Source organism: Epinephelus moara, chromosome 16, assembly GCF_006386435.1.
Source record: "Epinephelus moara isolate mb chromosome 16, YSFRI_EMoa_1.0, whole genome shotgun sequence".
In the NCBI taxonomy this organism is placed as follows: Eukaryota; Metazoa; Chordata; class Actinopteri; order Perciformes; family Serranidae; genus Epinephelus; species Epinephelus moara.
In genome coordinates, this window is record NC_065521.1 from 19,298,676 (window position 1) to 19,311,423 (window position 12,748).

At 40.6% G+C, this 12,748-nt stretch overlaps 1 protein-coding gene across 1 annotated transcript in view; it reads right to left on the reverse strand.

Moving 5' to 3' along the window:
• cacna1db (calcium channel, voltage-dependent, L type, alpha 1D subunit, b) overlaps positions 1-12,748 on the reverse strand; it is a 114,513-nt gene that overhangs the window by 98,812 nt on the left and 2,953 nt on the right. The window contains exons 2-3 of the mRNA XM_050063865.1: positions 7,434-7,893; positions 6,184-6,289 (exon numbers count right to left, since the gene is read on the reverse strand). Coding sequence (XP_049919822.1) covers positions 6,184-6,289; positions 7,434-7,893 — 566 coding nt within the window. The remainder of the gene's footprint in view (positions 1-6,183; positions 6,290-7,433; positions 7,894-12,748) is intronic.

Genomic DNA, 12,748 nt, shown 5'->3' on the forward strand with positions numbered 1-12,748 from the left:
TTGTTTAGTGGACTAACTTTGCACTTGAAGGTTGCCCGTTCACTTACGTTTTAACAGGTCTGACGCTACTATGCGCCCCAGCTGTATCTAGGCTAACGGCTAACATGCTAACTATTATGTCTATGTCACTAGTCACTTGAAACAAATTTAGGCCGATAGGAGACAGGTTGAAATAAACCGAAATTTCCCTTTAACTTTTAACTGGAAGAATTCAGAGCTGTATTATCTGTTGACTGTAAAGTGTGGTGGCCAGAACAAGTTTTTGATCCAATCTGATATGAAAATGTATTTAAGTCATTTTTTTGGTGAAAATCCATTGACAATAAAATGTTGAGCTTGCAAGGATTTATCGTGAATTTATCATATTGGCAAATTCTGAATGAAGCATTAAAATACAAGTCACGTGCAACTTGAAGGAGATCAGTTTTGCCCCTGATGGAAAGTAGCTCATAGCTAAATCTGATACAGAGCATCTCTGCTTTTTGTTTGAGAGTAATGTTTTTTAGGACATGGCCCCTGACACATAAATGTAATGAAATAAACATTGGATAGATAGACCCTCCCACTTGTAAGCTCCCGCCCCACATCTCTCCACCCGTCCACAATCCTCCCATCCATCCATCCATCCATCCATCCATCCATCCATCATCTCTCTTTCCCCCTCTCTCTGCAACCTCCACTCATTTACTGACAACTAATCCACTGCCCAGCTTAATCCCTCAACCTCCACCCGCACACACACACACACAACTCACACACTCACACTCACACACAATCTCTTATATAAAATAAAATGCATACTCAAATACACAGTACCACAGATCTCACAAACTCATGAAGATCAGTGACTTTCTCTCATGAAAACACGCATTCAACAACAGCCATGAATGATATCTTTCACTTTTATGAATGGAATGAAATTCTTATTTAAAACACAGGGACAGAACTGGCAGCTAGCAACCTGAAAGGTTCAGTTTAAAATGGGTCATGTTTTATGAACTTGATACATCCATACATACATTTCAAGCAGCCACTGGGTTCCTCTTGAAAATCAAGCACAAAGACCAAACAGTTGATCAGAAATATAAAGTAGAGCGAGACTGATACTGTGCATTTTTGGGGGCGATGTTGATACCGATATTGGGGAGTAAAAATCCCAACCATTGAAGTTCTAAGATATCGTATGTCATTATCAGCACTTCCATGAAAGAAAGCCACAGTCAGTCTGTAAGACATCGCTCTCATTGGATTATTAGCAGCAACAAGCATTTTCAGTGACAGAACTCAGGAAATGGAGATCTTGAAGAGCCACAAACACACCATGGACCTCTTTGAGATGTATGAGAATGAGTTCAGGGTCCTTTGCAGCGACTATGATGCCCTCCAGCTGGAGATTGCGGTGATAAATCTGTATCACACAAACAAACTCTCAGCAGAGAAGATGAAGAAAACAACCCTGAGTCAAGAAATTGACCAACTCAAGAAAAAGAGTCGACAAAGTGATCAGCGTGAAAGCAGATCATGCAGATCGAAAAATGATGGAGCTCAACCACCAGCTCCAGATAGAGAGGGACCTGAGGGCCGAGGCAGAGGCCAAAGCAAGCGAGGCTGTTGACATTGCAGATGAACTTGTGTGGAAACTGTAGGAGATGCACAACTTTTCAGATGAGCATTCAGTTACAACACAGATGCCTTGAGGGCCCAGGCAGAGGCTGACCAATCTGAGGCAATCGAGTTTGCAGAGGTACTTGAGCAAAGATGCAGAGGACATGCAAGGGTCCTCAAGTTGTCACAAAGTGCTCTGATAATGCCCTGCAGAGGTTCAACACATTGGAGAAGAGCACTAAAAACCAGCCAGCAGGTACATGACAGAGAAGAAAGTAAAGGACAATCTCCAACAGGAAATGTGGAGCTGCCTAAGACGCAAAATGACCTGCGGGACCAGAACAAGACAGCCAGCCTAGGGGACTTTGAGATCCTGGAAGCTCTTTGCCAAGAATGGGCAGAGTTGAAAAGTGTCTCCAAGGAGCATTCAGCTAAAAGGCAGACTCTTGCCACCATCTTGAAATGGAAGGAAAGAAACAAAGAGGTCTCTGCCTTAACATATCATGGCTCCTTCAAATGCTCGAGGAGGAGATGGAGTTGAGGGCCCGGGCAGAAACTGACAAACTCAAGGCCACTAAAGTTGTGGAGATACTTTGCCAAAAAATGGAGAAATACAAAGTTTGCTCAAGATGACAGGAAGGTAAAGCAAGGTCTGATGCCAAAACAGTGACACCCAGAGGGAAGTGAAGACCTGCTTCATTCTGTCTTTCTCTACTCTTATGACTTCGTTTTTCTTGAATTACAAAATGTGAATTCTCTGAAAAATAAATAATTAAAAAAGAATAATTGCAAATCAGGTGTGTTGACAGGACAAAGCTGGACATATGTATTGACTTTAGTCTTAAATTACTCAAACATCATTTTCTACATTATATGCTATATAAAAAAATATTATGTCATTACAATTCAGGTAACAATATATCTGTGACAGAATAATGTCAGAGAAAAAAAATACTCTAATGTAAAGTGTTTGTGTTTAATAGGCTAAAACATACAAAAGCACATTGCAGGGCAATTTAAAAGCTGTAGCATAAAGTCTAATTCACTAAGCAGCAAACACCAGAAACCACAACTGATTAAGGCTTAATCTGGAGAATTACTTAAGTGATTTAATGATTTAATTACCACTTTCTGGTAATTTTTACGGGCAAGTTCATGTGTGGACGTCTCCTAGCTGCCATAGCTGTGTCCCCCAGCTGTCTATTTCTCTTCCTCTTTCCCATCCTTTGCTATGAAGGAGCCGATCAAACAACACCTACACGCTGTCTAAAAAAGGATGGAGCAGTAGTTGTGGAAATACTACTGTGGTGAGAGTTAACCCGTGTTCCCCACAACTTGAATGAGTTTTTTTAAAAAAAAAACCTTATGGCCTCTATAGAATTAAATAAAATACTGTTAATGGTCTTAATAATAAGTCACATGAAAATATGTTTGCTCACACTGCAACAAATTGAAGTGGTGCATTCAGCCATGTGTGGCACATTTTGGCTCAAATGTGTGTTTGGAGCATAATGAGCATAAAAGTGGACAGAGGAGAAATTGATTATGCTGCAGGAGTGGTTTGAGAGGTTTCTTAAGACACTTTGATACTTTTAAAATACTAGGTTTGAGTGCAGCATTCTTTTTACATTTAAAGGACGACTTTCATTAGCTTTTCGTATTTGAGCAGAATTTGAGCAAAATGTTTCACAGCATTTTGAAAGCATTTTCCAGAAGCAAAATATTTCTTGTTAAAAGGCAAAATGTATTTCCATCCAAAGTGTCATGCCTGAAATGAACTCTTTCACACATTCAGTGGCTGCTATCAAATGTGCACCTGCCAAAAAGTGCATTTATCAACTGAACTCAGTTATATATGATATCAAATTATGTGCTCTGTATAAAAAATGAAAGATCAAGAACGACACTCCATTTCCCGCAAGCACCTAACTCGTAAACTACCACTTCTATGTAAGACCATATCAACAACAACCACAGTAAAACGAGAACAGTCAGTCTCCATCAACATTACACAATAATTTCATTTTAACAACTCCGATGAAATATTAATGATGACCAAACAAATACTTAGCAAAGAAAGAATATCAATTCATGACAAATTACAGATGACTGGACATCTCATCTCTGAAAGCAGAAAAGAGCAATGTGGCATGCAACTCTTACAGAGATGCAAAAAGCTGCACACACAAACACACACGCACACACACGCAGACTGTACATTGTGCAGCGAGTGATGACTTGGACAGCGTGAATAATCCCCATCTGTTTAGGGAACATGCTACGTTCCTCTGTGTCCGTCTCTCACTATGACAAACACACACACACACACACACACACACACACACATATAAACAGACACAATCCCCTCTGAAGCTAAAAGGGTCCCTTGCAAGCCTCAAAGAAAAATGCAAATGTTTGCACTGCATGACAAAGTCCTCTGAGGACACTGCTACAGTTGCAGGATTAAACTACTACCACAGAAATTATACTGCTCTTTTAGCAATAAAATCTGCGGAGTAATTACTTTAGGTGAAGTAAAGTGCATAGACACAAAAATGTACTAGTGTACAAGCTTTCCTGTAGATCATTTTCATCTTAATTTGGGTTATTTATTCCAGCTTTGTCTACTATTGTCTTGTACAAATACAAAAAATCTAGCTCTAAAGGCCAAGTTTTGGAGTTAACAACAATAAGAGAATCCAATAATAAATTGTTGACCGAGCTAATAAACCTGATGACAGAAATCTTTGTCAAAAAATGAACTGTGTAAGTGAAATATTCCTTTAAGTGAACTTACCATTCATAAATTTGTAAAACTGATTCATGGCCAACTCAAACAATGGGACATTGTGGTGAGAGGTCAATCAAGCACAGTCATTACACCCTAATACAGACCCGAAAAGAGGTCTAATCAAGCAAGAGAAGTGGAAACACCTGTCCAACAAACTAAAAACTACGTTTGTTACCTATAATCACTACAAGACACATGAATTCAGCAGCCTGGTAATGCAAGCTGCTAATATGTCAGCATCACTTTCAGGGCCCTGGTTGTGTGCACACTGGCTCACTGCCATGACTTACTGGCACACTTGAACAGAACAGAGCCATCGTTACTGTTGTTACTTTCATCCGTGCTTCACCTACAATGATAGGTGAAAATCTGCTGTGAGAAAGGCCTCTGAGTAACAAGTTGTTGTTTCATAGATTCAAGTTTGCTGATTTTCATGCTTTGGACACAGTGACACACAAGGTTTTCACCTGACAACAGCAAAACATTTATTCATTCATTCATTCTTATCATTCTTATCCTATTCACGTTGGTGACATTGTTCGAGAGGCGGGGTACACCATGGACAGGTCGCCAGACTATCACAGGGCTGACACATAGACACAGACACACTCAGATTTACACTAACAGGCAATTTAAAGTTACCATTTAACCTAACCTACATGCCCACACTGACACAGGGAGAACATGCAAACTTCACACAGAAGGGCCCAAGCCAACCAGCACACAGATACAGCAATAGATTTCTTACTCTTAACTATTTACACAGTAATAATCCAAGTAAAAAATGCGGTGGATTTCAACAAGAACATAGTTTGAGTGTAATAAACAAGTTGGGTTCTTACATTATATTGTATTGAATGGTAATAATTATTATTTTGTTAATACTTTGACGCTGTCAGATCACACTGTAATTATTGAGGCAGCAAAACAAGCAGGTTCTCATCTCTCACTGCCTCCCTATCTTTTCACCTCAGTGCCGCTCTTGTGCCATGGGGAGCTGCTGTGACACGGAGAGGGATGACCCACTAGGTGTGTGTGTGTGTGTGTGTGTGTGTGTGTGTGTGTGTGTGTGTGTTTGTGTGTCAACAAAACAATGAAACCCGACACATCCATCCAAATATTGCCGGGAAAGCCCTCTGACGCAATCCACACGTCAAGCCAATCACACACATGCAAAGGTGTTGTGTCTGGGCTTTGTGTGTCATCTGGCTGATGACAAATAGTGGCACAAGCAGCTAGCAGTGCAGTGCATGTGTGAAAAAACTAAACTATCCGCATGGCTTGAGAACACCGGGGTTAAGTAAGAAAATATGACAGTATCTTTTTTACTCAAACAAATTCAAGTGCTGAGGCGTCGACAACATGCAACACCAAGCTCGTTCTGAATGTTCTCACTGCTTCTCACTAGCTAACTAAAACGGCACTTTATTAATTCAGTTCTTGCTGATCTTCCTATTTCTACTGATTTTTACAGGTTATTAAAAGCTCCAATACACTATCACAAGTTCTTTTCACAACCCAACTCAACTCAACACACACTTCTGACAACTAAAAATATTTTTGTCCAGTGTGTTACTTCCAACTCCTAACCAAACCTTTGAATTATCTCTAACATCCTGATCTGTACCATCACACAGTATATCCTGCTGTCATGCACATTTTACAACAACAGGGATATATACGTGGCAGTAGCATGTAATGACAAATGTACAATATACTTGCTCGAACCCCAGTACAGTTTCCCAGTATATCACCAAGCCTTGTTTCTGTATTCTCCAGACACTCACCAGTTCTTGGTTGGTAGAGTTGGAGTCGTCTCCGGGGAAAGGGATGTAGATGGCTAAGGCCACACAGTTGGCAAAAATAGACAGCAGTATAAAGATATCAAATGGTCTGGGAAAAGAAACTGTTAAGGAACACAGAAATCTCAAAGAAAAACATTTTTAAAAATATATATATATTGGTATCAGGGTTTTGAAAGTTGGTGCATCCTTGGACACAGCAGGGCTTCATATATTAAGGCTGATTGAGCTGATGACAGAAGTGCCTTGTTTTTGTCACGGTGGCACAGAGGAACTAGTGTGTTATTGGATGAAATAACAAGCCAAAGTCATATAATAATGGAATTAAACTCACTTGAAAAGAATCAATGAAGACTTAAAGCCTCTGAGGCTAGGAAAATATTACATTTCAGCTTATAACGTTAAAAATTAAAATGTCAAAGTGTCTTTTTTCCATTATCTATGAATCTAATAATTCGTTCTTTTATCAACAGAGTGTCTACAGGTATCAGACACTTAAATTTAATGCATTTTTAGACCTTTTTACAATAATTTTAAACCAAATTGATTGAAATCTGGACAAATCATCTTTTTTATCCAAGAATTGCAGGTAACTAGTATAAAGGCTTTATGTAGGAATATGGTTATGAGAGTGAAATAGGTTCATCTACATTTTGCCAACTGTGAAGTGCCAGTATGAAGTAAAAGACAGTGTTAGGTGCAGTGGTAGGTTTAACCATTGGTAACATCAAAGATGTGAACTTTCACTCAGAAGAGCTTGACTCATTTTGACAATGAGAAATTAAAAGATAGATAAATGAAATTAGATAAAATGTCTGTGGCAGTTAAGACCTCACAAATTAAGGAATATCTAATGACTTTTAAGGTCCAATATTTATAAAAATGAATTTAAGGTATCTTAAGACTTTAAGGACCTGCAGACACACTGATTGATCTGTCTATTTCATGAAATCATTCATCAATTAACCAAACTGATTATGAAACCTGCCTTCTATATATTCATAGTCCAGCACATGCAGCCTGAAGGCCATTTCCACTGTAATAATAAAGTTATTGTTCATTATCTCACTGGCAGCGTGAGTTCATTTAAAGATGCATTCATCCATTAACCCCATTAACCACTCATCTATTAAGCTATGAAGTATTCTATCAAAACAATCATAATCCATGCAGACACTTAAGCATCCGCCATCCATCCATCAAACCAGAGCCTCTGTCTCTGGGCTAAAGGATACTTCCACTCCACCAAGCTGATGCAGGCCCTGCGGATGGGGTTGTTGAGGGTGAGGCAGAATAGAGCTCTGGGTGGCCTGCTGTTGGTAGATCCCCCCTGTTTTTTGCTTTTGGCGTACTGCTGCCTCTTCCTCTGTGCCAGTGAGCCCACAGGAGCTGTTCCAGTGGTGCAAACTGAGGGCCGTGAAGTCATGTCGGGCTTTTCAACATCGCCCTGCGCTTGGCGAGCAGCGCTAATGGCGGCATGCCAAGCAAGGACCGGGCTGACACCAGTACCAGTGCCACCGGGGTTCTGGATGCCACTGTTGGCCCCGAGGAGGCCGGTAGAGGAGCCAACGGGTTTGCCAGTGCTGGACGGGGCCTGCAGGGGCTCAGGTGGATGGAGCTGGTGCAGACGGGTGTGGCTTTCTGACCAGGCGTCAGTGGAGGGAGTCGTCCTTTTGTTGCTGGCATACTGTGCCCCTGGAGGGAGAAGGTATGGAACAGAGAAAATTATTGTTTATAACAATATGAGACTGTGAGTGTGAGTACAAGCATGTGCAAACATCATGTTCCTCATGCAGCAGCTGATGCTGTGTCAGTGAAACTATCTTTTTATAGCTGTTCTGGGTACCTACATTTTTATATGTAGAATAATTTAAGGAGCTCTATGTGACATTCAGAGTATATTACTCAGTCTGAGATGGGATTGCCTGCACATGGCTCTCAACATGGAGGTGGCTGAGTCGGTGGCTAGTAGTTAATGGTGCCAACAGTGGGAACAGTGCTAACAAAGGAAGTAGTGCTGACAAAGCGAATGCCTGCCACTGTGCGCCAGGATGGCACTGTCAGCAGTTAGCTCCATACGAGCTCAGTGCAGAGCAGCAGCGATAAGCTTGCCAGTGGGATACACACGAGGCCCCCAGGAAAGCCACTCACCCTTACAGTAAATTTTTCCCCAGTGGCCACTTGCGGTATTGCAGCAAAAAAATACCCTGCTGCCCAGAAAGCATTTTCCCATAGGCCAACATTGTAAAAGACACGTTTGTAAAACTGCTGACAGAACACCTGGAACTCTAAACAAGGTCAGTTAAGAATCTTTTTATTCTGAATTTTTGAGCCATGGTGGTTTTATATTATGTAGAACTTTCCTCAAACTGAGAAAAGCAATTTAAAAATCCATGACATTATCACAATGTAAAGTCTGCAAGGTGAGCGGGAACTCAGCGGGGTCTCAGCGCAAATTCAGTGGGCATAACATTTTACAGTATATTTGACAAGTTAAAAAAAAATATAGGTAATCATCAGGAAACAAAGATCTTGGTGGTTTCCTTCCCACTCCACAATGACAATGTTTAGGTTTTTTTGTAGACATGGTTTCAAATGGCTTTAAGATCCTGCAGTCTTTACCCTAAGCCTGGTCCCAGTGAAGGGAAGCCCTGACCTGTTGTTGCATAGCTGGTCAGTTGCTTTGTGTGTGCCACACAGAACCATGCCATTACCATTGTCTGTTTGTTTTTGTTGTATATCTTTGTGTCTGTGGGTGGAATGGAGGGGCAGGGGCTTTAATGTTATATGTGTTCCCCTATCAGAGTTTCTGTATATTGTTTTACTATAAATCAGGAAAATAAAAAAGAAAAACTTAGTAAAAATGCTCTCAGGTAGACAATCTATGTAACAGAGACACTGTTTCTACATGACCTTAAATATATTTTTGGCATTACTATACAGGGTATACATTGATACTGACATATCAGCAATAATCTAATGTCTGCTGATAATATCGCTCATGTTAATTCATCATCAGACTCTGCACTGACACCTTTTATCACTGTCTTACGTCTTTTTCATAGTGACAAGTGACTAGAAAATGTAAACCTCAATATCTATAAATCACACAAAGCAAGTATAAAATTAGGTAACAGAAGCACAAACACCCATATGTAAGTACAGCCAAAGCTTTTTTACAATAAAGGGGAATAAAGAGAAGTAAAGAAATGATAATTGGTGAGTCTGACTATCTGTATGCAGGGTGTCCACTTGCTGTGAGTTAAGGGAGGATGTGTATTTCAATTTAAAATGACAGAATTTCATTTGAGCAAACTGGAAAAATATTAAGATTCTTAATTAGGGTACTGAAGATACTTATTTTGTAATTAATGCAGATAAGAGCAGTGTATGTGCTGAACATGTATCAGGACAAAAGAAGATGACAGCTGAACTTGAATTTCAAGGAGAAGATGAAGAAATAAGATGGGCAGAAAGTGAGAAGAAGAAAAAAGAAGAAGGAGGATGAGGAGATTGGTTAGAAAGAGTGTGGAAGAGAGGGAGCGCAGGACAGCCTGCATTAATGAGAGAGACAGAGAGAGTCATTAAAATCAATGCAAACCACGAGTGAAAAAGACAGTGCCCTTGACACAGTCACTTTGGTTCACTGCAGCTCTACAGCAGAATCCCATCAGACTCCAGTTACAGCTAACCAACATTTCATGTAATCTGAAACAGCTCTCACACTGAAATCCAAAACACTGATTGTTCATCAGAAATGTATCTTGAGAGCAACATAACTCTTCAGAGTGAATGAGAGAGCGAAAGACATGAATGAAGCCTCTCATGAACAAGTGGAAGAGATGAATAAATTACCAGTACACCAAAACAAAGCAGAGACTACAAATCAGTTGCTTACAGAAAGTTGGCACCAGATCTTGGATCAAATATTGGACTTGTTGCCAAAAGTGATTAAATTAAGATGTTCTGAGATGATCTGAGTAATGATAACAAGTCCTCCTCACTCCACATAACATCACCTCAGGTGCAAAATAACAAGTGCAATCTGTACTTTACAGCTTCTCTGACATCTCTGCGATGTGACAAGAATAATCCCAGCCGCACATCTGTCACACGCTGCTGGATAACAACTGTTGACTCCCTGGCTGTTGTTCTCGACTTTACTTTGACCTGTGGCGGCTTTTGAAAACAGCACTGTGTTTGTGTGAACCACTTTTAGCAACTAACGGGATTTGGGGCGACTTGAAAAGTTGATTTAGCGTCGCTCAGTTCATTGTGGAGGGCGCACAAATCCAAAGCATCCTCCACAAGCTGTCACATGGCTCCAACACGGCCACTTGACCATAATATGAGACCAAACATAGTCAACCATTTTTCGGAGAACTGGCAGCAACTCGTTTCCCAGTGGATTTGACTGTTGCTGCCATTATAATCACCTAAAACAAGCGCTCACAGTGTTCATGCACAATCCGTGACCTAAATTAAGTTGGGAATAAATCCTGAGCGCAGACAGGACTCAGAGCATATAATGACATAGAATAAACACACATCCAGAGAATAAACCAAACCAGCGCTCTCGCCCCCTCTCTCTTGTGTCTCTCCCTCGCGCAGCGCTCCAACTCTCCTCCTGCGCTCCACGCACCGTTTTTACCTTCAGACTGTTCATCTGCTTCTTGCATCCTCGCATCCACATTGAAAAGATCCGTTTTAAATCCAACTCATCGTTGGAAGAAAAACAGCCCAAAATGTCGACGCGCGAGCCCGGACGGAGCCGTCAACCTGAATTATAAAATGTTTTCCGACCGCAAACCCTGAGAGGAGCGCCAAACATTTTCGCCACATCCGGGTGCCTGGCTGCAGATTCACGGCGGATCCGAGGGGACGCGCTGACAGCAGCAGTCAATCCACTGCTGTCAATTATTCCCACTGAGTCTGGGGATGGACAGATACGAGTTAGAGCAAGTGGCTATACTGGAATCACATGCAAACTGGATGTGCACCTGTTGCTGCCCACTAAACGTCAAGCGCGCCTTTTAAACATCTCAACTCCAGAATGAAGTCTGGCAGGATTGCCAAATGTTTACAGGCAGACAAATCTTGTGATTAATTTAAAAAAAAAATACAGATAATTTGACTTATTTTCATGTTTACAAAAACATAATAACAGCAGTCACAAATGAATTGGATGTTATGTGAATAGAGACAAGAACTCCATTTTTAAAAACAGGGGAGAAGCCAACAAGAAGTCAATCTGTTACTAATAAGATGTAGTTATAAATCTTATTAACAGTGTTTCTATAGCCTAAGCTAAGTTAAGCAGCATGTGACACAGTGACACAACAAACACAGAGTCAACAAATAAAGGCCTCGTCAACTAAAGTTTGGTCCCTGAAAACAATGAAAAAATGTATTGAATCTGCCAAATCTATATTTCTGTCCACGTTTCAGATCAAATCTTTACATGCAGCCACATCACATGACTCATTATGATCCCGAAGAAACAATTCAGATCATTGGAAAAGTAACAGTCTGTCTGACTTTCCCCTGCCAGTGTAGTTTAGCAGGATAAACACCATGCCCTCATCCTCTCCATTAAGCCCTACATTGCTGTATCCCAGGTCCTTTGACTTACCCCTCAGGGGTCTTCCCCTTATAATGAACGGCATTCTGTCACCTGGCTCTTCTCTGGGGCCTCATAGTGCCGTTTTCTGCCCTCACTCCGCGGCGATTCGAGAGGAAATGAGTTGTCGGAGCTGTGCTGGAAGGTTACCAGTGATTGGATTACCTGTGCCTGTATGGAGGATAACAGTTTCACGGTAGCGCGTAATCCTCCGATTATAATCCCTGCTCCAATGTTCCCTCAACGGAGGCAGGTGATGCAGGCAGCTGCAGCTCAGTTTGACCAAATAACCGGGCAGAGAATTGAATGTTTATTCTTTCAACTTTAATATATGATGGACGGTTTTAAAGCATTTCATCCAAATAATTATAGTGAATATGGGCTACAGCATTGGGGGCACTTCAATGATTTACTGAGTTCTTTCATAGCTATATTTTTTTTTGTCACAAGGCCCACCTGTGTGACATTTTGGTTAGGCTGCGTTAAATTAAAAAGTCAAGAATTAAAATAACTATAATGATCTTGTGAATTCAAGCAGCGGGTTCACTGTGAATAAAACCCAAACTGCATAAAGGTTCCCAGAGAGACGAGACCCAAACATTAGTATTGCAGCGCAGCCCTGTGGTGTTTTCATCACATGAAGATACTGCCAATGTTTTTTTGTTTTTTTTCAACAGATACATAGCCTTTAATTCTTAGAAACATTATATCAGTCTCTAATTTTTATTATTGTGTATTCAACACAACTATATCCTATGTCTACGGTGCCGTGATTGTCACCTTAATTAATGAGCCTACATTTTGTTTCTGAGTCGTGCAGGTTTATTTTTGTTTAATTTCATTTACTTTAATTTAATTTGATTTAATTTGATTTAATTTAATTCAATTTAATTGAAAAGGTACACATGCTGAATCGCAAAATAGTTGGCC